We start from the raw sequence: 24,505 nt of genomic DNA on the forward strand, positions 1-24,505 counted from the left end.
AGAGTTAAGATTTGGAACCTAAGTCCCACAGTTGCTCTGAGGCGCTTTCTACAGCGAGGAGTGTGGATATGTAGTGTCGATATGGGTGCAAACAGTCCTGGCTCGTGATCCCTGCTCTTAACACTGCATGGGGACCATGGAAAGTGAGCAAAATGGCTTTGGTACCAGTGCTGGGAGGGGAACCTATCTGAACCTGCTCCCTTGATGATCCATTCTGCCTGATACTTGGGCACCAGCCCCTTCTCTGCTGTTCAGACACAGCCATGAACCAAAGGCTCTCTGCTTACGATTTCAGTCATCTCCGCCTTTAGGTCTTTTGGCAGAGCTCAGTTTGGACATGAGGCTGTTTGGATGGGGCCAGCATGAGCTGGTCACTCAGAGCACAGCAGGTTTTGAGTGGTTTGAGCTCTCTCTCCTGTGAGGGAGTGTCAGACACCAGCCAGCTCAACCACAGGGCTAATTTTGCTTTGTGCACAGACCTGTATGTGGCTGACAATCGTGTCAGGAGAAGGGGCTGCCCTCTTGGTAAACTCATCTTGCTGTGCACCGATGAGGCCAGACAGCTCCTGCAGGCAGTGTGTCCGGCTGTCTTTCTTCGATGTGCCTTCTCCCGGCGGGAAGACATTTGGAGCTATGCTGTGCGCTGACATTTTGCAGGACTGCGGGAATGGAAACCCACGTGCTTTGACTGCCCTTGTGTTTATCCTGCAAGCTGTCAGCAGTTCTTCCCCTGCTGACCTGATGCTGGCACTGACAGCCTGGAGGGTGCTGCATGAGCCCAGGTGTGGGTGACTTGGCCTCCCTGCCTCACTTGGAGCTGCAGCAAACACCAGTGCCTCAGCCATGGCCAGAGCTTTGGGGTCTGCAGAGGACGTTCTCAGTGCAGAGCATCCCATGCAGGCGAGACGCTGGGCTGTTAACAGGGTTATCTCCTGCTAGCTGTCTTGTTTCCACACAGCACTTTGTGGGACATAGTGTTTCTCACTGCTCTGATGCAAATCCCCTTTCTGCTGGAGAAAATGTCTCTGCTGTGCAAGGGCAGCTTCAGGATCATAAGAGTTACTGTAGCTTCACCTTAACTGTGTCTGACATGATTGCGTTCTCCAGAATAGCTCAAGAACTTGGTTTATTTCATTGTGTCAGACAGACCGACCACAGTGCCATGCCCAGCAACAGCCCTGGAGCATTTCTGTGGCCACTTTCTTACCACTTTTTTTTCTTTGCTCCAGCTTTTTCCTTTTTCCCTTTTTCTTTGTGGTCTGATTTCTTTTTCTCCATCTTCTTCTTGAGGCCCTGGTAGGCGCCAAGGTTCTTGCGGACCATTGTACCTCTCCACCAGGACTGCAGCTGGAAGAGGGAGAGACACGTCTTAGGAGAAGCACACTTGCTGGAGTACCTGGTACAACTCAATGGGCAGAGAGTCTCTCTTGTGCTCCCCAGCTGCAAGAGGGAACCTCTGGCCTGCGTAGCAGCAGTTGGGCCTGTGCTGGTCATGCTGAAGGAATCCACACCTGGGCCAAGGGCATCTGTTGCTGGTGGCAAGGGGATGAGCATGGGACAGCTCCATGACCCTCCCTCTGTCACCCATGCAGTAGCATTGGTGTGATAGGCACAGCGCCAGATCATTTGAGGGGACCGGCTTCTCCCCTTTTGCTCCTTTCTCAAACCTGCAGCTGACTTCTGGCTTTGTGTCTGCCCCAGTAGAAAGGGACAGGCTTTGTCTGTCCTTTGCTTGTGCTGCCCCACACCAGCCAACTTTCTTGGGCCATTTTCTGCCTAAACAAATGGCACAAATTATTAACTCCCACCTGCTGATGGAGCAGCACTGCCTCAGCTTTGCTCCCCTTTACCTTCAGCGTGCTCTTCAGCTCCAAGGCATCCTGCTCTATTTGTCTTCTTTTAGCATCCTTTTCTGCCCGGTCAGTGATGATGGTTTTCTCAAATGTCTGGCACTGCAAGATAGCACAAGGGTGGCAACAGCAGCATGAAAACCACTTTCCCTAAAGTGCAGGGCTGTCCTTCAAGCCTCACCCTGCCCAGCAGCCTGCCAGACCCTGCTGGTGCAAGGATTCTTCTCTGGCTGTCTACTGGGCCACAGTGCAGGTCCCTACCCTGTGCACCAGGGAGCTCCACGGCAGCCCAAGGGCAGTGTGCAAGTGTGAGCCTTCCTCCCCCATCTCCTTTATTTGATCTTTCCTGAATCCAGATGGCCAGTGTTGCTCATTACCACCATCAGTCCAAAGGCACTGAGAGCTGCCGCCAAAGTGAAGCCTCTCATGGCCTGGGTATAATTAACCCTCTGATCCTGTGCTGTAAAATGGCTGTCTGATGGTGTCTCAGGCAACAGATGGTGGTAGGAAGGACCTGTGCTCCCCCAGGGTAGGCAGCAGATGATGTACAAACACACTTGCGACACTGAGATGACAGTGTACAGAGTAAAAAATACGAGCCCACAAACAGGGAAACATCTCAGACCCAGTGACAGTAAGGAATGATTACCAATTAATTCCTTCTGGCTTTAGAAAACCCTTTTCTAGACACTTCCCTCCACCCTGTGCTGCCTGCTCTACTGTGCCTGCATGGCTGTGTTCAGAGCATGGCAGTTAACCAAAAAACTAGTGTGGGGCAGGAATAGTTTTAACCAGAATCAGTCCCTTAGAGCACTGTGCAGCTGTAAATGTGCATCTGCAGGGAGGGATGAACTGCCTCTTCCAGTCTCAGCCTGTCTTACCCCAGTGTGCCTAGAAGGAGCAGATATGTTCAGAATAAGGCAGCAAATGAAGGTGAGGCATACTGATGGGATGGGACAGTGTCTTTTCCCCTCTCAAAGGCTGTCAGTAGCTCTCTGATTACTTGCTGGTATTTGACAACTGCTGTAGGGGAAACATCATCATCCTTCAATGTCATAGGTGGCAAACAGAAGATGACTTCTCGGTCCCTGCCTTCCTAGAACCATCTCACCCTACACCTCAAGATTACTGATTTTTATTTTCCGTGGTCCTGGTTCGTTACCTGAATGTGCGTAAGGAAAAGCCAGGATGCAGTTTTGCATGGCTGAGCAGAGATGCTGCTGATGTCTTACCTCCTTGGCAAGTCCCTGCAGGATTTCCAAGTTGTTTGCCTTTAATGCTTTTAGGGCATCCAGTTCTTTGTCTTTAGCATCTGTGTCGTTTTCATATTTGTCCACCCAGAATTCCAGCTTCTCTTCCACCTTCTGCAGGGGGATAGAGTGGTGCTCAGCATAGTAAAAAGAGGGTACAGGGGAAAGGTTTGCTCCTATTATATGGCCTGCTGTCAAGAATGGTGGTAAGAGTCCCCTAAATTTCACATGCTCGGTGTTTTCTTCTCATCTTGAAATGGACAAAACCCTAGGACTAGTGATAAATTACTGGTGGCCTGCAGGTCCCTCACTGGGAGTTCACCATGGAAGCTGCAGCACTGGACTGGGGATGAAGAGAGGCTAGGCTGGGCTTTCAGGCGTGCATGAAGAATGGAGCAGCACTGCGGGTTAGTTTTGTAGACTGTCAGTCCCGGTGAAGTAAGTGACAATTAGAAGCCATTCTTTGTGTGTACACAGAGGGAGGGAGGGGGTTAAGAAACAGAATTTGTCAGTGAGAAAGCTTTTATCCTCTGCCTGACTCCCTACCCACTTTCTGTATTAAGCTCAGCACACCAGGAATAAGGTCCCAGAGGTGCACTTCACGCTATTTCAGGTTGTGAACTTGGCTTTGTCTCACTTGTGAATAGCAGGGCAGGTGTTTCTGAAACAGTCACCCAGATGACTTCCGTCCATTCATGAACAACTTCTCCATGGCAACAACCATGATGGCTTGCTTGGAAAAATAATCCGAGGGAAAGCATCAATCTCATTATGGCATCACAGCTGGACACACAAGGGAGATGGAGGCCATGGTCATTCTCTTCTCTGTGGGCCCCTATAAAGCCACCAGCTGCTGTCTGAGTACAGAGAAGCTTGTACTTTGGCGTAGGATAGAGGTCAGATAGGCTGCAGCTTGTACTTGGAAAGCCCCCTCACTATGAAGCACTGATGAGCCTAAGGCTCTGGGATGCATAGGACACCAATTGCTCACACGATACAGCATACTTTTTGCACTCAAGTTTTTTTTATTTACTATCTCCTAATAAATTTTGTACTAGCAGAGATGTTAGGCTCCCTGCAGTAGTACAGGTTTTCTTCCAGTTGTGTGGTTTGAGATGCTTTCCAGCGTTACTCACTGTAATGGGCACACTGTTGAGAATAGGAGAGCCCTGAATTTCTGGATCAACAGCACAAGAACATTCATGGTTGTTTGCTGCTGAAAACGGGTACAGTAATTGTGAATTAGCAATTATCCAACCCTGATACTTCCTCGGATTAAGGTAAGGCAACACTGGGCTGGCAATTTGTGTCATTTCTTCCCTGGTGCCTCCTGTGTGCAGCCCTTGGGTCGGTGAAACGGTCACCCCCACTCTGCGCAGCAGCACCCTTCACTGAGCACTGGGAGCCCCAGCTACTGCCAAGGAAGGTCTAACTAAAATTCCCATTAGCTGAATACAGCTCTCTGCGGGAGGAACAATCCTGTAACACCTGAACAAACAGTGCCAGTCATTACACCAACTCTAAGGAAATGTAGCAAAGCCCACGTCTGGGAGAGCTGGGTTAATTCTGACTTGAAGATAAACAGTCATTCAAACAGCAGCAACTTTGATAGAGCAATAACTGGCTTTGTTTAGGCACTAACTGAGGATACAATGTTTATCAGTTGCTACTTTAAGCATTAGCAGACCGTCGCATGTACCTTATGGTTTTGCCTGAGGAAATCTTCGATCTCCATGTGGACTCGAATCTCCTCATCAGTTTTGCTCTTCAGCTTCTGTGATCAGCACAGACAGAAAACGAGACAACGCCAGTACATACATGTGTGCACACTTGCTGCTGAAAGCTGAGCTGTGAGCAAGAGTGCAGGAGCAACTTGGGTAGTCAAAGCCATTTTTTCCCAATGACAAAATTAGCCGAGGCAGTCCTTGACCTTGGGCCATCCATAAAGAAGGGACAACTAGATCAGACTTTTTTGGGGGGAAACGGGGAAGGGGAAGCTTGCAAAACCAGGATGATTTTCTAGCCCAGTTCGCCTTAGGGCCACATGAACAGCTTTATCAGCACCATGTGCTGCAGCCAGTGCTGAGAGTTCAGGCGGCTTATGTTGCTAAACAGGCTTGCAACAACACCCTTTGGATGTAGTTATGGGTCTGTTTCTCTGATAGTGTCATTACTTCAAGGGGTCCCTGCCTCCAGCCATTGTGTCCTGCAGCCATGCTGTCCATGCTGTGGCTGTTTGCAGGACCATATGGAGAAACAGTGGAAGAGTGAAAGATTTCTAACCTGGATGAGTTTTCTGATGCAGTTCAAACAGTTGTATTGGTGACTGTGATGGAGAACACAAAGGGCATCTGGGGAGGAAGAGAGGACTCTTTCCTTACTAGCTGGATACGCCTTCCAGTAGGGGCCATGGGGAAGGGCTTACCTGAATTTCCTCGTGCAGGATATTCTCTGCATTGTTACACTTCTTCTGGGTTTCGTGGACCTGGAGGTCAGTGCTTTTCTTCACATAGGAGCTCTCCATGCTCACTTTGGCTTTTATCTCTTGGAGCTCGTCTTGGAGGTTAAGAATCACAGCATCTCGGCTCTAGTGGAGGAGAGAGAAGCCCAAAAGCAAGCCTAGAGACTGAGATAAGCTCACTGTCTTTTAATCTCTCCAGTCCCTGATAAAGTCAGGAGAGACAAGGCTATAGGCTTCACACTTTCCCTGAATGTTGCTCCGTTTCAACCTTAACTTCAAAGGGAAGTTTGATTTGTAACCCATAAAGATGGCAATAAACCCCTGGCAAGGACTGATTACCTCTGGAGAGGGTGGAGTAATGAACAGAGTGAGACAAGAAACCAGGCCTTCTGGTCTCTGATCCAGGAAGGGATTCAGTCATGCTCATTATAAGCATGAAAGAAGACAAATAATTTCAACTGCCTAAAGTTAGGCTTTACCAAACTACTGAATTAGGCTGTCTCCATGAGTGAGCATCTGTAAGAGGAGGATAATACCTCAGCGCCACGTAAGCCAAAGGTTGATTTCCTAAAGCATACTCTATTCCTTGGATTCATTTTTTCCTAGTTATGCAGCAACTCCATAAATGCAACCTTAGGATCAGGTGAAAATCTTATCTGTGTGATGCTTTATGTTTAAACAGATCTTTCTTGAAATCTTACCAGGTAGATGGTGTCCACTTTGTTATAACAGCATACACCCAGGGCAAGGAAATGCTGAATGAGCTCCCAGCCTCTCCCCATGCATTGTTTTGTAATGGAGCTGAGCTTTCCTGAGGGAATTCTGTCACTGGGGAACTCTCCATGGGCAAGAATCCTGAGCCATTTGTCCAGCTTTTGGAGCATGTTCAGGAAGCAAAGTGCATTTGCTTGACATGGGATTGTTGATTTGTTTACTCCTTTTTAATGGATTTGAGTAACAGAGAAACGTTCGTGAATCTGGGGTTGGCACTTGGAAGAACCGCCTGTAAAATGAAAAAGTCTGGACTCCTGTATCAAGAGTTAAATGGTTTCATCAACGTCTCCTACGCAATTATGCAAGATCAGTCAATGTCTTGGGTTTGGTGCCTGATTGCTCCATTAAGCCTTTCTCTTTGCTTTCTTGATGTGCTGTGATGAGTTTGACATTCATCAGCCAAACCTTGCAGCTGAAGATGAAACACCAAAGTGCTGGCATTTAAGTGTTTTGAAGTCCACGTATCTTGTCTCTGAAGCACCGTCGCATTCCTTACATGTGTAAATATGGAAAAATGCCATAGGAAGAAGTCAGCTCAATAGTGCTGTGTTTACGAGTCTCTGCAGCATGACTCATTTGGAAAATGTTTCCTTATAAGAAGAGTTTGGAACAGTGAAAAGGAAAATCCTTCCCTCTGCGCCCCTTGTGGGATATAGTTAGGAAGAGTAAAGTGCACTTGTAAGGCTCAGAACAGTTTGGGCCCTTGGCTGATGCTGTTGTGTGGGTTTGAACGTCATGTGTTCACCTATTTTTATTTTTTGAAGGTTTGCAACATCAGGTGCTATTTTACAGCCATAGCATCATATGGCTGCAGACAGCTATGGACAGCACCTTTTTGTGCCCTATTCAAGTTTCTGGCAATGGCCTTTATTTTCCCTGGTATGAAGTTTTGGTGGGCACGGGGAGGGCTCATGTTCCCAGTCGCTAGGTATGTGAGGTGACCGAAACACTACTTAGAGACTGCCTTCCTGTCTCATTGTGGAATCATGTCTAAATTGAGGGGCTGGCAGAGGGACTGGGGAGGTGCTGATGAAGGATGCTGGGGTTTTTTGGTGCTGAGACTCAGCAAAGCTAAGTGCTGCAGATGCCAATGTTACTGCTGCCTGCTAAGGATCCGCAAACAGGTCAGAAAAGAAGGCTTCAGCCTAGGTTACAAAGTACTCAGGTATTATAGAGGTGGGGCAGAGCATGACCACTTCACCATGTTTTCCTTTTTATTTCACATTTTAGTAAAGCAGAGGAAAAGTGCTTTCGATTCCAGCACTCCAGGCCTCAGCTGGGACAGGGGCCTGGCTGTGCCGTTTGTTTTCTTTGTCGTATGACATGTCTGTGGTTTGGATTTGGTCTGCAGTGTTGTAAAACATCTTTGTTAGAGGTGGGGAATCTTGGGGCTCAGCTACACAATCCAAAGCAGACGGGAAGTGAAATGCAAAACCCCACTGGCGGTTTACAGCAATGCATTTGCTTGGAGAGGGAAAAGTCAGCTGGAGGCTTGTGGGCAGCTACCGCAGCCCCACTGATGGACCTGGTGCTGCGGAATTGAGGCACTTTTGGTATTAGATTGCAGGCCTTAAATACAGCAGTAGATGCCCACAGGCTGTGGGCACCATCTGTAGAGTATGCTGTTCCCTGAACTTAAGCGACACCTGGCAAATGAGTTCATATTTATGCATTCTGGTTTATCATAGCAAAGGCCCCAGCCAGGACTCTGAGCACTGCCATAGTTAATGCAGTAAACCTCTGGGCTGCTTATTTGGGATGACTTCAGCCTTGAATCTGCCAAACCAAAGATGCAAAATCAGACCTCGCGTGTCCAAAACTATCACAAAACTGGCAGAGAGCAAGATCAAAACCCTGGAAATAGTTGCAAAGAGCCAGTCTGCTTCACAAGCAGGTAAACAAGCTGATTTTCTCTGATCTCTCAGCTTGCAGACGTAAGCTCAGAGTCCTGTCTGGTGCTGTTACCCAATACCATAGCAGTCTGCTCCACAAATGCTGTTTGGCTGCAAAAGGAACTGCACTTAGCTGGAGAGGCTGTGCACACCCCTGCGTCTTAATTTACTTCGGTTTGTTTCTCTTACAAGTGCCACCTAGATTTCTCAGCTCTTCCACAGCAATTAGTATTTACAGTCACTGGTTACGAAAATAGCCAACAGGAGTAAAGAGTCTGAGGAATTCCTGCAGCCAGCAGCACACCCAGAACCCACCATTTGGCAGGCACTGGGAGGGGGCAGGGGAATGGGTGCTGTGCTGTGTGCAGGCAGGCAGCATGCCGGCAGAGCCCTGCTGCCTGCCTCCTTGCTTCCACGCTGAGTGCGTATGAGCTCAAGTCTCTCCACTGGCAGCTGCAGTATCTCAGCTTGCAAAGCCTGAAGATATGCTTAAATCTACACACCTGCTGCAGCCTGGACTTGCTCCCCCCAGAAACCACAGCATGAAGCCCTACAGACACTTCAGTAAGGCTCTGTCCCAGCTGCCAGAACATCCGTATGCTGCACACTCCAAGAAATGCCTCAGCTGAAAGGACACCAGGACTGGAAGGTCACCCAGCTTCGACATAACAGCTTCTGCAGCCTTGCGTTAGCTCACCTCCGATGACAGCAGCTGCAGGAGCAAACTGCGTGAGGGGCAGTTTGCTGGCAGAGGGAGGAGACCTATCAGCAGCTGCAGTCTTGTCCAAAGTCCTGTCCCTCTGGAGCCGGGTCTGGATCTAGTGCACCAGCTCCAGGTCCTGCTGAGCTGCCTTGGGGCTCTGCCAGCAGTCACTCAGGAGCTCAGGACAATCACAGCCCTTGTGCTTTCTGCTGGAATCACCTGGTGCATTTCTGCAGTAGGAACATGCGCCAGTTCATGTGTGCATGTGTGTGTGTGTGTGTGTGTAGAACATTCCCCCAGAACACTTCATCTTTCGTCCTTTTGGGAGGGGGTAAGGGAGGAAACACGATGGATTTTAGTTGCACTACTTAAATGCACTACCAAGTGGTACACTGACACGGTGGCCCCGGGTGTGTTATGAGAGCCCACACAGTAAAAGTTACAGACCTGTTTTCATTGGTACTGTAGTACAACAATGTGGTTTTCTGTCCGGGAGGTAGCCTGCAGTATTACTGCTTGTCATAAAATTATATCATGACGTGCACACATTTATGGCATGATTATACCACAAAACCTACAGGACATAAAGAGTCTTTGGGTGAACAGCAATGCAGGAATTCTAAAGTTTAAATTTCGTGCACTTTTATGTTAAAACTATATAATATGATATGATGTGAACTTGTTACAAAAGCTGCTGTACAGACTGCTATCACTTGTCCAGGAAACCAGAGAAAATGAGTATTTTTATACAAGCTAGAAAATAAACACTGCAGCAGCAAACAGAACTCCTGAAGCCAAACCAGAGCTATTGGCGATGCTCCTGCATGGAGGAGAAGAGCAAAACCAGAGTGATCATTTCAGCTCCTTTAGAGACACCAGTGATTTCCAAGAAGACAAACAAGATTCAAAAAAAGAACATTCAGCATTTGATGTGTTCCATTAGAAAGAAAAATGAGCTGAGCAGGTTAACACTGCATTAATTTGCATCTCATTAAGAGGTAGCAAAGCTGAAAATACAAGCATACAGGCAACATGCGTGAAGCAAAGACCGTGTTTTTCTGGTTCCATTATTAGATTCACTCTCTTTTGTTTTCTCATCCACTAGACTGGAGACAACCATGTAGGCTTTTGTCCACAGGTCTGTGTATTATTGTTCAAAGTACTCCAAAATCCGCAAGCTGTATTTTTGGTTTTAATTAGCTGGCAAGGTGACAAATTATGCAAGTGGCTGTAAAACTGCCTAAGGGAAAATCCCATATGAAGCAAATAGAAATTATTCTCCCTTGGGAGACGCAGTGAGACACCATTATTTTTGGCACGGGAGGAAAGGAGTACTTGAAAGTAGTCTTGTCTTTGATTTGTTATCAAAGCTGAAACTGTAAGGAAGCCGAGCAAAGGACTTTTAAGCTGGAAATATAAAAACAAAATCCCAGATGAATTCAGATCCCACTTCATGTGGCAAAAAGCAAGAATCAAATTAGCAGAAGGCACTGAAAGAATACAGAGAAGAGCACTCTCTCAGCATGGGAGCTACCTGCCTATGCTGCAAGAGGTAGGAGAGATGCAGGGCAGGACACAGAGAAGTGCCCAGCCTGACTGCACTGTGCAGGACATTGCTGCTAGTGTGAGACAGAATGATTACAGCTCCCTATACATCAGTCCCTGGTAAGGCATTAAACCAGAACTGAATGCATATATCGCATGTACAGACACTGAGGTTTGAGAAGCACTACACAGAACTACACCATCATATTCACTAGCTTCAGAGGTGAGAGAATAGGGGCTTACCAGGAGCCATCAGATTCTGAGAAGGGACAATATGCAGAAGCAAACAGACAACATACATTCTCTTGAGCCTGCCAAACCATCTAGCTTATTTCATTTAACTGCCACACATGTCAAGGAACTTTCGAGTTGTCCCACAGGGACACTTTCCAATTTATGTTATGAAATGTTATGCATTTCCAGGATCTCCACTAGTAGATGAGCATTGACCTAAACGAATTTTCCCATCTTGTATATTCCTGCTTTCTCCTCTGCTGTTCCAATATCTTCCTGAACTTCTGGTGTTTTCATCAGTTATAGATAGCTGTATGCACTACCAGTGCCAACAGATCCTTCATGTTGTTACAACCATCCTCTATTTACAATTAAAATTTCCACTGCACATCCAGACTGCCAGCATAAAACCCTCACTTTCCATAAGCTGTACTTCACCAGCATGTCAGTGGCTTAAAATTCCTCTCTGTAGCCAACTATATCCTGGCTTGAATACTGTCCACACTTTTGTCCAAAGACAAAATTCAGTGATACTATTTCCTCTGATGCCCTTGCTGTCCTCTTGCTCAGTACTGAACAAAACATCAAATTCTTGTTCCTTCTTCCACTCCTTGTATAGCTCTGAATCTGCCTTCCTTTTGTTTGTTTTCTACAACACTCTTCCTGCCTCATCAGGGCTATGCTACATTTCCTTGTTTCTCTACAAAACTGTGTTTGCTTTTGTGCTCAAGCATGCCCAAGCATCAAGTCTGAGCTGTCTGGTGAGCATCAGTGACCACTGATAAGGCATTCAAATGACCTGCATTTGTGTAGCCAGTCTGACATTTCCAGAATGCTCCAGATATACTGTGCATGCACGCACCATTTTTATGCTGCAGACAGAACAGTGGGAATACTGAGCCTGAAAGATCAAGCTGACAGTGTATGTGCAATAACATTGATCTACCTTTGTTTACGACTCTCAGGTTTGGGATTTTCTAGTATCTGTAAGCATAGAAAAATAGATAAAATAATGAAATTTTCCCCAGAAAAAAAAAAGTAGGTAAAAAAAATTTACATGCCACTATGCCAGGTATCTCTCACTCCCTCACTGTGACACTTTTTTCTGTGCCAGGTGTCACATCTGCATGAGTAAGTATGACAGAACCTTAAATACTGCTATCTGCAGATAACCTCTTTCTTACTGATTGCAGATATCTGTGCTTTGAATACCCCAAAACACTGCTGGGAGTAGCAAATTTGATCATAGTCTCTCAAGCTTATAAGAATTTCAAACTCCCATTTGAAAACCATTGGGCACTGCTCTTCAAGTCATTACCAGGCTCATTCAGAATACAAAACTTTATTGCAATTATACTGTTTCTATATTCCTAAATTATGGATCATTATATATGCCGCGTGTCCTACCAAATGACTGCAAGTTCCTGTGCAGCAGAGGCAACCTTGCTGAACAGGCTTCCCCCCTGGCACAATGCCCAGTGCTAAGTGATCTCACCTTAAGTTCTGTTTCAGTTTGTTTCTTGACATCTTGCAGCTGTTTCTCAAGTAACTTTATCTGCTTCTTTCCTTCCTGCTCCCTGAAGAAAAATGTGAAAATACAATCAGTTGAATATATATAAAAAAAGAGCTATTTACCTTGAAGGGGAACTTCCTGTCTCTTAGTACATTGTGGCACCTTGCTGAACACAGTCCTGCTTATCCTGCTCACTCACTGAGTTTCTAACAGCTGAACTAAAAGAAGTGCACACAAATGCTTGGCCAGCTTCTTCAGACCAGTAGAAGACAAGCTGCTTCCTGTGGCTGAGTAGCAAAAAAAAGGCATTCATCTCTTCATCTGAGTCTTGAGGAGGCAGCACATCTACAACAGAGACTTCTCGCTAAAGCTAGTGTCTTGGTAAGTAAATTCTGAAAGAAGTGCACAGACCTAGCAAGGAGGATGGGAATGAATGGGTGGCTGAGCAATAAAACAGAGGATGGTCTTGAAAGCATGGAGAGCACTTGAGGATGATGCAGATCCTATAGCAGAGAGGGAGGATGCCTACCACTGAGTCACAGTTTCTGCATTTCAGGCAAAAACCTCCCTGATTCTGTGCAGAAGCATGCCTCACCAGCAGACAGTGCCAAATTGCTTAAGTTTCAGTGTACGTATCGAGAATGGTTTTTTGGATCAGGCTTAAAATCTTTCAAAAAACACTGCTTCAGGTTCTGAGATCTATGAAGAGATATGAGTGAAGGCAAATGCTAGAGAAGTGTTAAGCTGCCTAAAGCAAAATAGATGCAATAAGGTTCTAGGTGTTACATTGTTGTTTCACTTAGAGTGCTTTTCTAAGTTTTTATGCTTATGGTTTGATATAAAGCCAGTAAATACTACAGTTAGTACCTGAGAATTCATACTCTATCCCAACCTTACAATCAAACACGCATTTAATTTTCATTCCTTAGCTGGGTGACTGATCAGAACACAAGCTTCTGATACAGAGTTCTAGTCTTACTGCAGGCTGTTTTCAGACTAGTATATTGACACAATTCCAGGCAAGTATGCATTATATTGAAAGACAGATCAATTTTATTCAATGACAAGAATATATAGTAGAACAGACATCACAGTGGCTAGATATGCTTGATGGAGCGGAATAAAAAGGATTATGTTCTTTCTGATTATAATTTGTTTGCTCCTTTCCACCTTCCAGTATTGGATAGCTATTCCAGAAGCAATTGCTGCTTTTACTTTTGCTTTCTGTCCCTTTAATGGATAAACAATAAATCCCTTGGGTTTAGACAGTGAAAGGGTTGGAGTTTGTGACTGAAATCACCCACTTCACTGGAAGCTGACAGCTTGCCCTAGAGGCAGACCACTGAGCCATCACTGGAGCTAGCTGATCCAGTAGGTTGGACTCATGACAAATCATGACTTACAGCAGCTTTGCAGTCTACCCTAAATGATGGGCCTGAGCTGCTACACGGAACGGAGTAACTTTAAAACAGTCAAATACTTTTCTGATGACTGCTATTCTCTGTGGTAGGCTTGGGATTGAAGCAGAGCTTCCCATGCTAAAAAAACTCCAAACCTCTAGTGCCCAGAAGTTTGTGCTAAGGAATCACCAGTTTGAGTTGAGATTATAACAAATCTGTGCCCTGTAAGATTTGGGACAGAAGAGAATCTACAGTGCAGTGGCTGGTGGATTAGCTGTAAATAAGACAACTGCCTCTGTCACGATCTCTGCTAGCCCCTCGCTGCTCCTGGGAAAATGGAGCTTATTAGCTTTAGCGTGGGTCAAGCATGACATAACCTAAAGACCATATATTGCTGGCCCTGGTTTGAACAGATTCTGTGCTGCTTTGGCTTTCACTGGTGATAGGAGTTAAAGATCAGGGAGCTCCTACATCACATTATGTTTTAATTTGATATTATTATGATTTTAATGGGGCACTGTTCACATTAATGCAGACATTGGTGTCCACTGCAGTCAAAGCTCAGGCAATTCCTAGCTCAGATCAGTATCATAACCATCAGTTATTTCTTTCTGAAGGGGAAAGAAGTGCAGTTTGTGAAGCAGACAGAATGATTCAAGCTGAAAAACTGGAATCCTTTCTGTATTTCGGGTGTAGATTGGGGTTGGGTTTTTTTAAACTTTTTAGCATATACTAAGCAAGAATGGGCTTTGGCTTTCAGCAGTTAAGCAGGGAAGTACTGAACACAACACTGACCTGATGAGGACATTGTGAAACTTGCTCTTTTTTGCCTCCTCTCTCTCATTAGCTTCTGTTAGGCTATTGAATGTTCCTGATTCCTGCATCCTTTTCATAGTGGCTGTAATTACATCACTTGCATACTGCCTGCCAGGAAGAAAAGGAATACAACAGCAATCTATAGGTGCTGGTACTATAGTGTGAGGCACCTTTATCCATTATTATTTTCAGATAAAAAGGTAAGGAAATACAAGGTCCCATTTGTGTTCTTGTGTCCTATCAAAGTCAGAGCTGTTTCTCCCATGGTATCTGCTTCTTGTGTGTCTGGAGAACTCTGTGTTAGGAGTTCATGGAAGTTTACAATTTAAAAATGCTGCTCTGATTGCTACTCTGGGAAATAGAAAAGAGGCACAAACATATCCAGTCTGTGCCAGACTGTGATGCCAGTAGGAAGAAGTCTGCTGGCCTGTAGTAGTGATGACAGGTGGATCTCAGAAAATGAGACCTGGGGAGGCAGACATATGTGTCTGTGAAGAGATAGATATTTCAGGTGTCAAAATATCCCAGTACAGCCCTAAGCTGATCTTAGCAAATAAATGGGCTTGCCCAGTTCATTGAATTTCATGGTGCATATGATATTTATATCTTAGCTGCATTTTTCTCACTTGTGTTAGGGTCTTCTTTAAGACCTTTGTTGATATAACATTAAAGCCAGAATGCAATAAAATGCATCCTGAATGCTCAGCTCCACATTCTGTCTTTTAAACCAAAGGCTGTTAGTATTTTTGTAAATCATAGAATCATAGAATAGTTAGGGTTGGAAAGGACCTCAAGATCATCTAGTTCCAACCCCCCTGCCATGGGCAGGGACACCTCACACTAAACCATCCCACACAAGGCTTCATCCAACCTGGCCTTGAACACTGCCAGGGATGGAGCACTCACAACCTCCCTGGGCAACCTATTCCAGTGTCTCACCACCCTAACAGGAAAGAATTTCCTCCTTATATCCAATCTAAACTTCCCCTCTTTAAGTTTTAACCCGTTACCCCTTGTCCTGTCACTACAATCCCTAATGAAGACTCCCTCCCCAGCATCCCTATAGGCACCCTCCAGATACTGGAAGGCTGCTATTAGGTCCCCACGCAGCCTTCTCGTCTCCAGGCTGAACAGCCCCAACTTCCTCAGCCTGTCTTCATACGGGAGGTGCTCCAGTCCCCTGATCATTCTTGTGGCCTTCCTCTGGACTTGTTCCAGCAGTCCCATGTCCTTTTTATGTTGAGGACACCAGAACTGCACACAATACTCCAGGTAAGGTCTCACAAGAGCAGAGTAGAGGGGCAGGATCACCTTTTTCGACCTGCTGGTCACGCTCCTTTTGATGCAGCCCAGGATACGGTTGGCTTTCTGGGCTGCGAGCGCACACTGCCGGCTCATGTTCATTTTCTCATCGACCAGCACTCCCAAGTCCTTCTCCACAGGGCCGCTCTGAATCTCTTCTTTGCCCAATCTGTAGCTGTGCCTGGGATTGCTCCGACCCAGGTGTAGGACCTTGCACTTGTCATGGTTGAACTTCATAAGGTTGGCATTAGCCCACCTTACAAGCGTGTCAAGGTCCCTCTGGATGGCATCCCTTCCCTGCAGCGTATCAACCGGACCACACAGCTTGGTGTCATCGGCAAACTTGCTGAGGGCGCACTCAATCCCACTGTCCATGTCAGCGATGAAGATGTTGAACAAGACCGGTCCCAACACCGATCCCTGAGGGACACCACTCATTACCGGTCTCCAGCCAGACATCGAGCCATTGACCACAACTCTTTGTGTGCGGCCATCCAGCCAGTTCTTTATCCACCGAGTGGTCCATCCATCAAATTGATATCTCTCCAGAAGAGATGTCGTGTGGGACAGTGTCAAACGCTTTGCACAAGTCCAGGTAAATGACATCAACTGCTCTACCCCTGTCCATCAGTTCTGTAGCCCCATCATAGAAGGCCACCAAATTGGTCAGGCAGGATTTCCCCCTAGTGAAGCCATGCTGGCTGTCACCAAGCACCTTGTTGTTTTTCATGTGTCTTAGCATGCCTTCCAGGAGAATGTGCTCCAAGATTTTGCCAGGCACAGAGGTGAGACTGACTGGTCTGTAATTCCCTGGGTCTTCCATTTTCCCCTTCTTGAAAATGGGGGTTATATTTCCCTTTTTCCAGTCATTGGGAACTTCACCTGACTGCCATGATTTTTCAAATATGATGGCCAGTGGCCTGGATTAGGTGCATGAATAAAAAAAATATTTTAAAAAAGAAAAGCACTCTTTGATTTTTATATACCTTATCTGTTCTATAAAGGAAAATGTCCGTAGCTGCCATGGAGGCTTTGTGTGCCCTGCAGAATAGCTGAGTTCATGGGACAGCTCTCAGATCCCTCTTGGCCTGTACACCTCTGCTAGGGGAACCTGACTACAGATAGCAGAACATCAGCACTGGCTAGTACCTGGCATGAATTCAACCTCAGCAACAATTATCAACTGGGTAATATTTTGCAACTCCATTCAAAATAAACTGATTGTCATTACTTGCCATCCAGAGACAAGCAAAGGCTAGAACTAAATTGCCTATGAAGCTAGACCCCACTGCTCTCTTTAGAGGTACGCCTTCTGGACCAAGTCTGAGGTACACCAGCAATGGGAGAGTGGGGAGCTTGTATTTTTGTTTTCAAGAGATAAATTAAAACTTTACAGCTCAGAGCATCCCCCCCCAGTCATCGTATTTGTGCTTCACTCACCTGTCAGCTTGAATTTTTCTGAGACTCTCTATGGACAGAGCACTGTTTTTCACAGCCCTATTGGAAAGATGACGGGTACTTTTTAGCTCTTCAGTTTTCCCCAGCTGCTGCTTGTGTTCGATGCTTTTCAGAGACATGGAGGTAACTGTTTCCCTACTCCCTTGTTTTGCTGACTCTTCGTAGTTACTGTCCAGCTCCTTCAGAGCTTCTGCGATTTCTTCCATTTCTTGAATGCCAGACTGAAAGGGAATAAGAGAGACCTGCTTGCACATTGGGCAGTGGAAGTAAACCTTCTGCAACATTATATGAGAGGAAGAAAAGTTAATAATAAAGTGGAGCTATACTAAAAGAAGTTGATAGTCCATGTTACATTCTGCTAAGAGAAGATGAGCAGAAGCATTTGTCTTGCTTAGCTCTAAGCACACAATGTAGGCTTGTTAAAGTTTATGGGATCAGAAGTGCTAAAGTGGCAGGACTAGAAAAAGCCTCAGAAGGTGAAAACGTTTGCCCCTAGAGATGATGGTTCAGACTTGTTATTCCTAGCATGTTCTTAATGACCTCCAGCAACAGAGACAATGCTGCCAGTGGTAGCATGGCACAACAATCTTTACCATAAGTTTCTTGTCTCCTCAGCTGAAGTTAAGCCACCGGCTTCTTGTCCTCATTTCCATAGGCACAGAGGACAAATCGTTCCATCTTTTGCAGCAGATTTTATGTACTGGAAGACTGTTAGCCTGCTCCCTCTCTGTCTTCTCTCCTTAGCTATTTCCCTCTGCTGTCACCACAACCTTTTCCTACAGTATTGTGGTTATAATGAGAGCTGAGATGTGTGGAAATAAGTGATAGACATCAGCTATTTGCTTAGCTGTTTTTTTTGAGACAGTGAAAGCAGAAGTATAACATGAATTCAGAGAAATTCAAAATATTGGCAGCTCTCTCCTATATGTAAAGGTATCTTGTGGCTGTGTTCAATTTTATTTAAAAGGAAAAAGCTTCAGAAAAGCAAAAGCACACTACAAAGCCATGTGAGGCCTTCGTTCTAGGAATTTCTCTGCTTTAAGTGCTATGGGTAAGAATGCAAGTGTATACACTGGGACACTAAAATTTTTGTTGCCTGCCTACCAGCACCTCTGTGGCTGAACACTTGCTAGCAGAATCACTGAAGCCAGCTAACACAATCATTGCCAGCCCCAGCCCAGTCCAGAGCTGCCTACTCCTGCCCTGGCTGCTTGAGAAAACTGATGAGAAAACTCACTGAGCTGAAACATTTTCCAGGAAAAAAAAAAGTGAGTTTATTTTTAGCAGCACCAGTTCTCAGTCCAGATCCCTCCACAACCACACACGCATTTGTGCCAGTGCAACACAGAAGACAGAGTAAAAGCAAGAGGTCAAGGCAGCAACTGTGTATGTCATTTCTACTTCCAAGAAGTAACTTGTCAGCTCAGGCTCCATTAGTGGCCTGCAACTCTGTGTAGTCTGAGGACAGTGCACAGGGCACTGCAAGAGGCTGCTTCGTTTTGAGTATTGTGGACATCTCCAGATTGGATGAATAAGTCTCTGGTAGTGCCTGACTCACCACTGACTACAGGAGTCTAGTTATCTATATGCTTAATTTAGACAGTTAAATTTACATTAAATGAATTGCATGCAAAATATGCACAGACCAATGAAAATTACATAGTTAATTAGAAAAAAAGGGTTTAAATAATTTGCTGGTGAGGACTGTGCTTCAAAAAGAACTAATTTTGGCAAACAAACTGCTTAATATAATGTAGATTTTATGAACGTTCTCATAGGTGACTTTTATGTCTGGGAAAGTTCAAGAAAGGCTTTAACTGGATTGTCTGTAAACATGCTAATAATTACCAAATAACTATGTAAGACAGGAGTTTGTAAACTGCATGTGTTATCAACTGTGTAGTCTCCTAGCTGTTTATGTTTTGCTAGTCTTTTGCCCAAAATTCAGCAAATGGAAAGGCTGCCTTCCTCTGAGGGGGTACACTGCATGATGCAATGCACAAGAGTCCCCAGTTTGGAAATTCAATGAGGTGCTGGCCAACATGGTGATTAATTCTCCCAAAAATGTCATCAACTGAAATTCAGGTGTCAGTCCTTGAAAATGTAATTGATTTCTTTGACTGACAGAGCTTCAGGGTGCTTTGCAAATATGGGTCTTGTACAAATACAATGATAACAGCCAAATATAAACTGAGAAACAGGGAGGAGTAGCAAATTACAGAGCACCAAAGTTAGTGAGTAGCTTCCCTGAGTCATTTTCTTGTTTCCTTTTCAATTTGTTTTGGCGTCTTTCAGAACACAAGTAGGGTTTATAGTCTGTGAGAAAATTATTTTTTAAGAAGTGACTTGATAAAAATGAGCATTTGTGACTGAAGAAAAAAGCTAAGGTGTTTTCTCTATAATTGTGTACCTTTAGTAGTTCTGTCAGCCTGAGTCTGTGTGTCTGAGGAAGAACAACAACTATTGCTCTAGAGATATACTCTGTCTCTGTGGTTTTGCTGCTGGCACAGAAGAGTTTACACACCCAACTCTGGAGAAGCATCCTCTGGATCCTTCTCCTCTGGACACAGGTGGGGATGGCTCACAGGACTCTTTCAAAGGGAGGAGTGCCCCCTATTGCACAGTATAAGCATCGTTCACTCCCTGAAATACAGTGTAACACCAGCTCCTGCGGCCCCACAATGGATTTTTTTAAAGAGAAGGTAATATGGAAAGGAAACACGTAGAAAACAACGTATTGATTTACCTTCCTCTTGCATTCTTAAGTGGTAAATTAGACAGAGTGAATAGCATTAGATCAGAAAACTCAGATCCCAGTTTTCATTTCTATGCTCGTCACCCACTCTTTTCTGAGTTCCTCCTAAAAAAAAGGGTTTCAAACTACTTAAATTGTAAACAGCCAGCAATGTCACTTCAAATATATGACAACAGAACTTCGAACCATTTACCCCTCCAGACGGTTCCATCCTGTTTCCTATGTCTGTCAGCTACCAGAAATATCACAACCCCTTCCTCCACAAGCAACAAGCAACAAACTTGTGCCTGAGCATTAGGACTTCTTTTCTGATCCTTATCTCTCTGCCCAAACCCTCTTAGTTATGATGCCTATTAGAAATCAAGTAGTTAAAAATGGTCATTGAGAATGGATAGTTACTAACATATTTTGAAGTAGAATCTTTCTTAATTCACTGTCTGTGGGGAGTAGAGGAACTTTGGTGTGGATTTAGAGAGGAACAGAATTACCCTGGGTTTGAGTACTTTCGAATGTGCTATTAGTTTGTATTTTTAAGATAGTTGTGTATCTACATAGGAACATAGTTATGTTTTGCTTCCTTTTCCTTAATCCCTTGCTTGTCATCTGACCACTGAGATTTTAAAATTATAAGCCCAGGAACCTCATCTTAGGTCAGTGAGGTCCTTTGCACCAAGTCTGGACAAAGGCTTCTCAGTGATGCTGCAGTATAAATATTAAATTGGTCATCTGTGCATTTTGAATGTGTTGCTTCACCCAAGGGTCATGGAACAGTTAGCAGAGAAAATATCTGAGTTGATGATTTATTCTTTTTTAATGCTGGTAGAAGACATAACACTAAGACAAGAAAAAAGAGGGGAGAAAAAAAGTTATTTTTTAAGGATGGAGGATAGAGGCACATACATGGCCGAGGTCTGTCTGGCCCTCATATGAAATCGGCATAATATATCCAAGAATTGAGAGCTGATCAACACAAGTCTCCAGCACAGCAGTAAACAGCAGAGCTTCCAGATGAGTGAGTTTTTCCATTTCTTTAGTCTCAGTGTTCTTGCTAAGAGGAACAAAGACAAAAGATACTAATGAGAAAGAGGCTATGGTGTTAGCAACAGTAGTTTAAATGTAGACCTGAAATAGCCTTATTTGCAGCCTTTCATATACTTCCTTAGGTTTGTTTATACTCTTTCAGACACTGTTTATAAAAGGAGCCATGCTCTGCTAATGGCTGTATTCAGGGACAGTGGGAATGTTTAGCTTTCACAAAACAAAGTAGGGCCTAGTCCCTCCTACAGTAGATCTGCATAGGCTGAGGAGGGAATGGATATGGGAGGCACAAACTGGGTGAGGTGGCCTCACCATTCAGTTCAGGGGGGAGCAGTGTTTCATGATGTGGACTTTATTCTTTGCAAAATAACTGAATGAAGGTGCCTTTTTAAAAGGCAGAAAAATAAATCCACATCTTATAAGATCTCAGATGATGAACCTGCATGCTCTAATCTTTCCTCAGTATTACTGTGTAGCTTTTAACACTTTTGATGCAAATCTCCTCAGCAGGAACTGTCATCAACTTAAGGTCTTGAAAGTCAAACAAGAACCAATATCTGGACTAAGTAAACTATCTTTAACATTCTGTGTTAAGTTGCATTTCAAATGTGAAACTGCTGTGATGTATGTTTTAGCATCCCTTTGCTTTGCTTACACATGGAATATTGTGCAAGTGCTTCTAGGAATGGTGGAAACTCACTATTAGTCCAGGCAAAATTGGCCCATTTAAAAACTGTATAATAAAACATCTGCATAAACAATGGAGAAATTTTGAGATTTTTAATGTTTTGGTAAACCATTAGACAATTCCTCCAAACCCAAAACATCACTTTTCCTTTTTTTTCAACCTTGGATTCAATGATACAAGTGGAGATGCATAAATTAAGTATCTTTACATAGAGAAAGTCAAACAATGTTTTTTTCCAGTCAGCAGGCACTAATAAAATATTTTCAAATGTTTAACTTGGTTTTATCTTTCTAAGAAATCTACAATCCATGTTTTGAGTCTAAACAACATAAAAATAGTCTATTACATGTGGAGTCCTAATGCTAAAAATATGGTTAAAACCCAAAAAAAAAATTGTTGTGAGATAGCTGTGACAGATGATTATGACAGCATTCTTGAAAGAAGAAGTAATGCTCACAGCTTTTATAGGAAAAAGTGACTTAATTGGAAACAAAGGAGGATACAATAGCTTCTCCTCTATCCCATCAGCAGCTTCTGTCCAGGACAGAGTTTACTCAAGATATTAATATGTGTTAAAAAAACTCACGGCTGGAATGTCTCTCCAAAGACTGCTGGTTTGCTCCTCTTATGTATCTCCTCTTATAATCATACACTCCCTCAGAAGATGCATGTACCAAGCCAGTATGCTCTGGACTTACATTGACTTGGAAATCAGAAGGAAACCACTGTCTGGAGCATTAAGAAACACTACAAATAGTGAGCTGCTTTCCCAGGATTTTACCATTAACGCAGTCTCACAGACCATCCTGATGTAGCCATTGGCATTGGCTTTAATAACTTTGCTTTGCCAAACTCGTTCATTAAACTCTATTAATAATAATAAAAGAAAAGGAGGTATGTGAAGGATTCAGTTTTCCCCAAGAGTTTAGGTCGAAATTCTTTCCCTGCTGATCTAAAGGGAAAGAAAAACATGTTGAGAAACAATTTTTAAAACAACTTTATAAAAAGTCTGGCCTCCTGTTCCTTTGGGGATTGCGACTCCCTCTGCTGTGTGAGAGTCCTGGATGCATGTTTCTCCCATCCTGCTGCCTGATAGACTAAAATGGCTTCAAAAGCAGGATTTCTTTTAGTCAATTAAGGATTCCAGTGGGATAATTTGAAGCTGAGAATGTTACATCATCTCCTTCAGCTCTGTTTTGCAAATGACTGGCAAAGAGAGATTTGAATATCCATAGTGGCAGCAGCTGGGCCATAAATCAGAAATACCTTAGCTTTAAAAAAAAAAAAAATATATGTCTCTTAGGCACGTAAAATAGTTATGGTCTTTCAAAACACTGCCTGCCACTATAAATGTTAGAACATATCTTGGATTTGGCTTAGACATGCAATTTGGTTTTCATCCTGACTATAAAGAATTTCCACTCCTGCTCTCTGAGACTGCACTGATGAGAACCCTGGAGAACTGAGCGCAGGAATGAAAGATGTGGTACTACTTTTAGCTGCATGTCCCATATGGGACTAGATCTGTGTGGGACAGGAAAAGATGAAATTTAGGGAGCATTTATTGACTGTGGATGTGTACTACTGGAAAACAGTGTTTTGACAGATAGTTCATTCTCCTCAAAGCAGGGATTGTGTTCTTTCTCTAAGCAGAGGTGCCTAGCACATATTTGATACTGGTAGCTAGATAGAATACTGAGCACTGCTTTGCTTTCTACCTCTTCCTTAAAGCAGAAGCCAACAGAGTAATTTGGAGAATGCATAATATTCTATCCTTTCTCTGCTCCTACTTCCTAACAATTTAATTTAAGAAAAAACTCTCCTTATACCTGATTGCAAGGCATTGTGTGCTTCTACCCTGGCCTAACAATGTACAAATAGACTTGATTCTCCTCCTGGATCAGGATTTAATTCCTTAGTCCAGGTTCAAGCCCTCTAAGCCCACCTGGTGACAAGACAACAGTAGACTTTGCTCCTGAGATTCCTGAGATCCTTTTTCCTTTTTTCCCCTAAAAGCAGTCTGGACACATGTTCAGATGCAGCTTAAGACACTTACGAACAAAGTTACAGTGAAAGTCTAACCAGCCAGGCGCATTTCCCTCACTTTTCTGGCTGTGTGAGAGAAGTGACAGAGATCAAGAGTGAATGGCCCTAACATGGGAAAATGGGTAAGAGAAAACATGTATTTCTACAGGGATCCGAGTGTAGAAATACATGTTTTCCGCCACCAAGGTGATATTGGAAGTGAAATAAATGCTGAGATGATTCGGTTCAAGGTGAGAAGGGAGGCAGATCGGCAGGGCCTGGAAAGCACCCATCAGAAGAAGGCCCCAGAGCCACGGCCATCTCAGAAGCACTCAGCACTCCAACTTCACCTCCTTGCTGCCCTCCCGCAGGGCTCCTCGGCTTGTCCTACCGCGCAGGCGGTTCTCGCACGCGGTTCTCACAGCCGGGCTGCGGCCCCCTTCCTCCTGCCAAGCCTCTCCCTCAGCGTCGCGGTATACTCCCCACTCCGCTCCTACCACAGGCGACCGCGCACTGCCGCTGCTAGGCCCGATCCGCCGCGGCGCTCACTGGCACGCACTATCGGCAAAGCCCGTCTCCATGACAACCACCACGCTCCGGGGGCCTCGACGGGTTGCCGAGGCAGATGCCTGCGCGGCGCCTGGGTCCGCCTCTCCCAGTATCGCCCGCCGGAGGACAAGGGGACGGGGGGAGATGCGGGGAGGAATAGCGCTGGGGCCGGATGTACTCACCCCGGAGGGTCGCCTCTGTGTCGCCCTCTCAGGCAGTGCTCGCGGCCGCCCGAGGAGGGTCCTTCCCAGC

At 44.8% G+C, this 24,505-nt stretch overlaps 1 protein-coding gene across 2 annotated transcripts; it reads right to left on the reverse strand.

The window, feature by feature from the left end:
- Positions 1–1,120: 1,120 nt before the first annotated feature.
- IQCG (IQ motif containing G) lies at positions 1,121–24,425 on the reverse strand. Of its 2 annotated transcripts, XM_065674339.1 has the most exons (10): positions 24,055–24,425; positions 20,854–21,001; positions 17,181–17,419; positions 14,418–14,546; positions 12,205–12,286; positions 5,526–5,687; positions 4,800–4,874; positions 3,083–3,214; positions 1,851–1,952; positions 1,121–1,347 (listed from the first exon to the last, which is right to left on the reverse strand). In XM_065674339.1, the coding sequence occupies exons 2-10, from the start codon at positions 20,977–20,979 to the stop codon at positions 1,204–1,206; spliced, it is 1,191 nt and encodes a 396-aa protein (XP_065530411.1). In that variant the 5' UTR covers positions 20,980–21,001; positions 24,055–24,425; the 3' UTR covers positions 1,121–1,203. The 2 variants fall into 2 exon arrangements, with proteins under 2 accessions (XP_065530411.1, XP_065530412.1); XM_065674340.1 differs by lacking the exon at positions 14,418–14,546.
- Positions 24,426–24,505: the final 80 nt, after the last annotated feature.

The sequence above is a fragment of the Lathamus discolor genome, chromosome 3 (assembly GCF_037157495.1).
Source record: "Lathamus discolor isolate bLatDis1 chromosome 3, bLatDis1.hap1, whole genome shotgun sequence".
NCBI lineage: Eukaryota > Metazoa > Chordata > Aves > Psittaciformes > Psittacidae > Lathamus > Lathamus discolor.

Excerpts from the sequence above, each read along its gene's own strand:
- IQCG (XM_065674339.1), bottom strand. The coding sequence starts at position 20,979 with ATGGAAAAACTCACTCATCTGGAAGCTCTGCTGTTTACTGCTGTGCTG. Across the intron at positions 12,287-14,417 it reads TTTCACAATGTCCTCATCAG|GGAGCAGGAAGGAAAGAAGC; the intron begins GTCAGTGTTGTG and ends ATTTTTCTTCAG. Across the intron at positions 4,875-5,525 it reads TCCTGCACGAGGAAATTCAG|AAGCTGAAGAGCAAAACTGA; the intron begins GTAAGCCCTTCC and ends TGCTGATCACAG.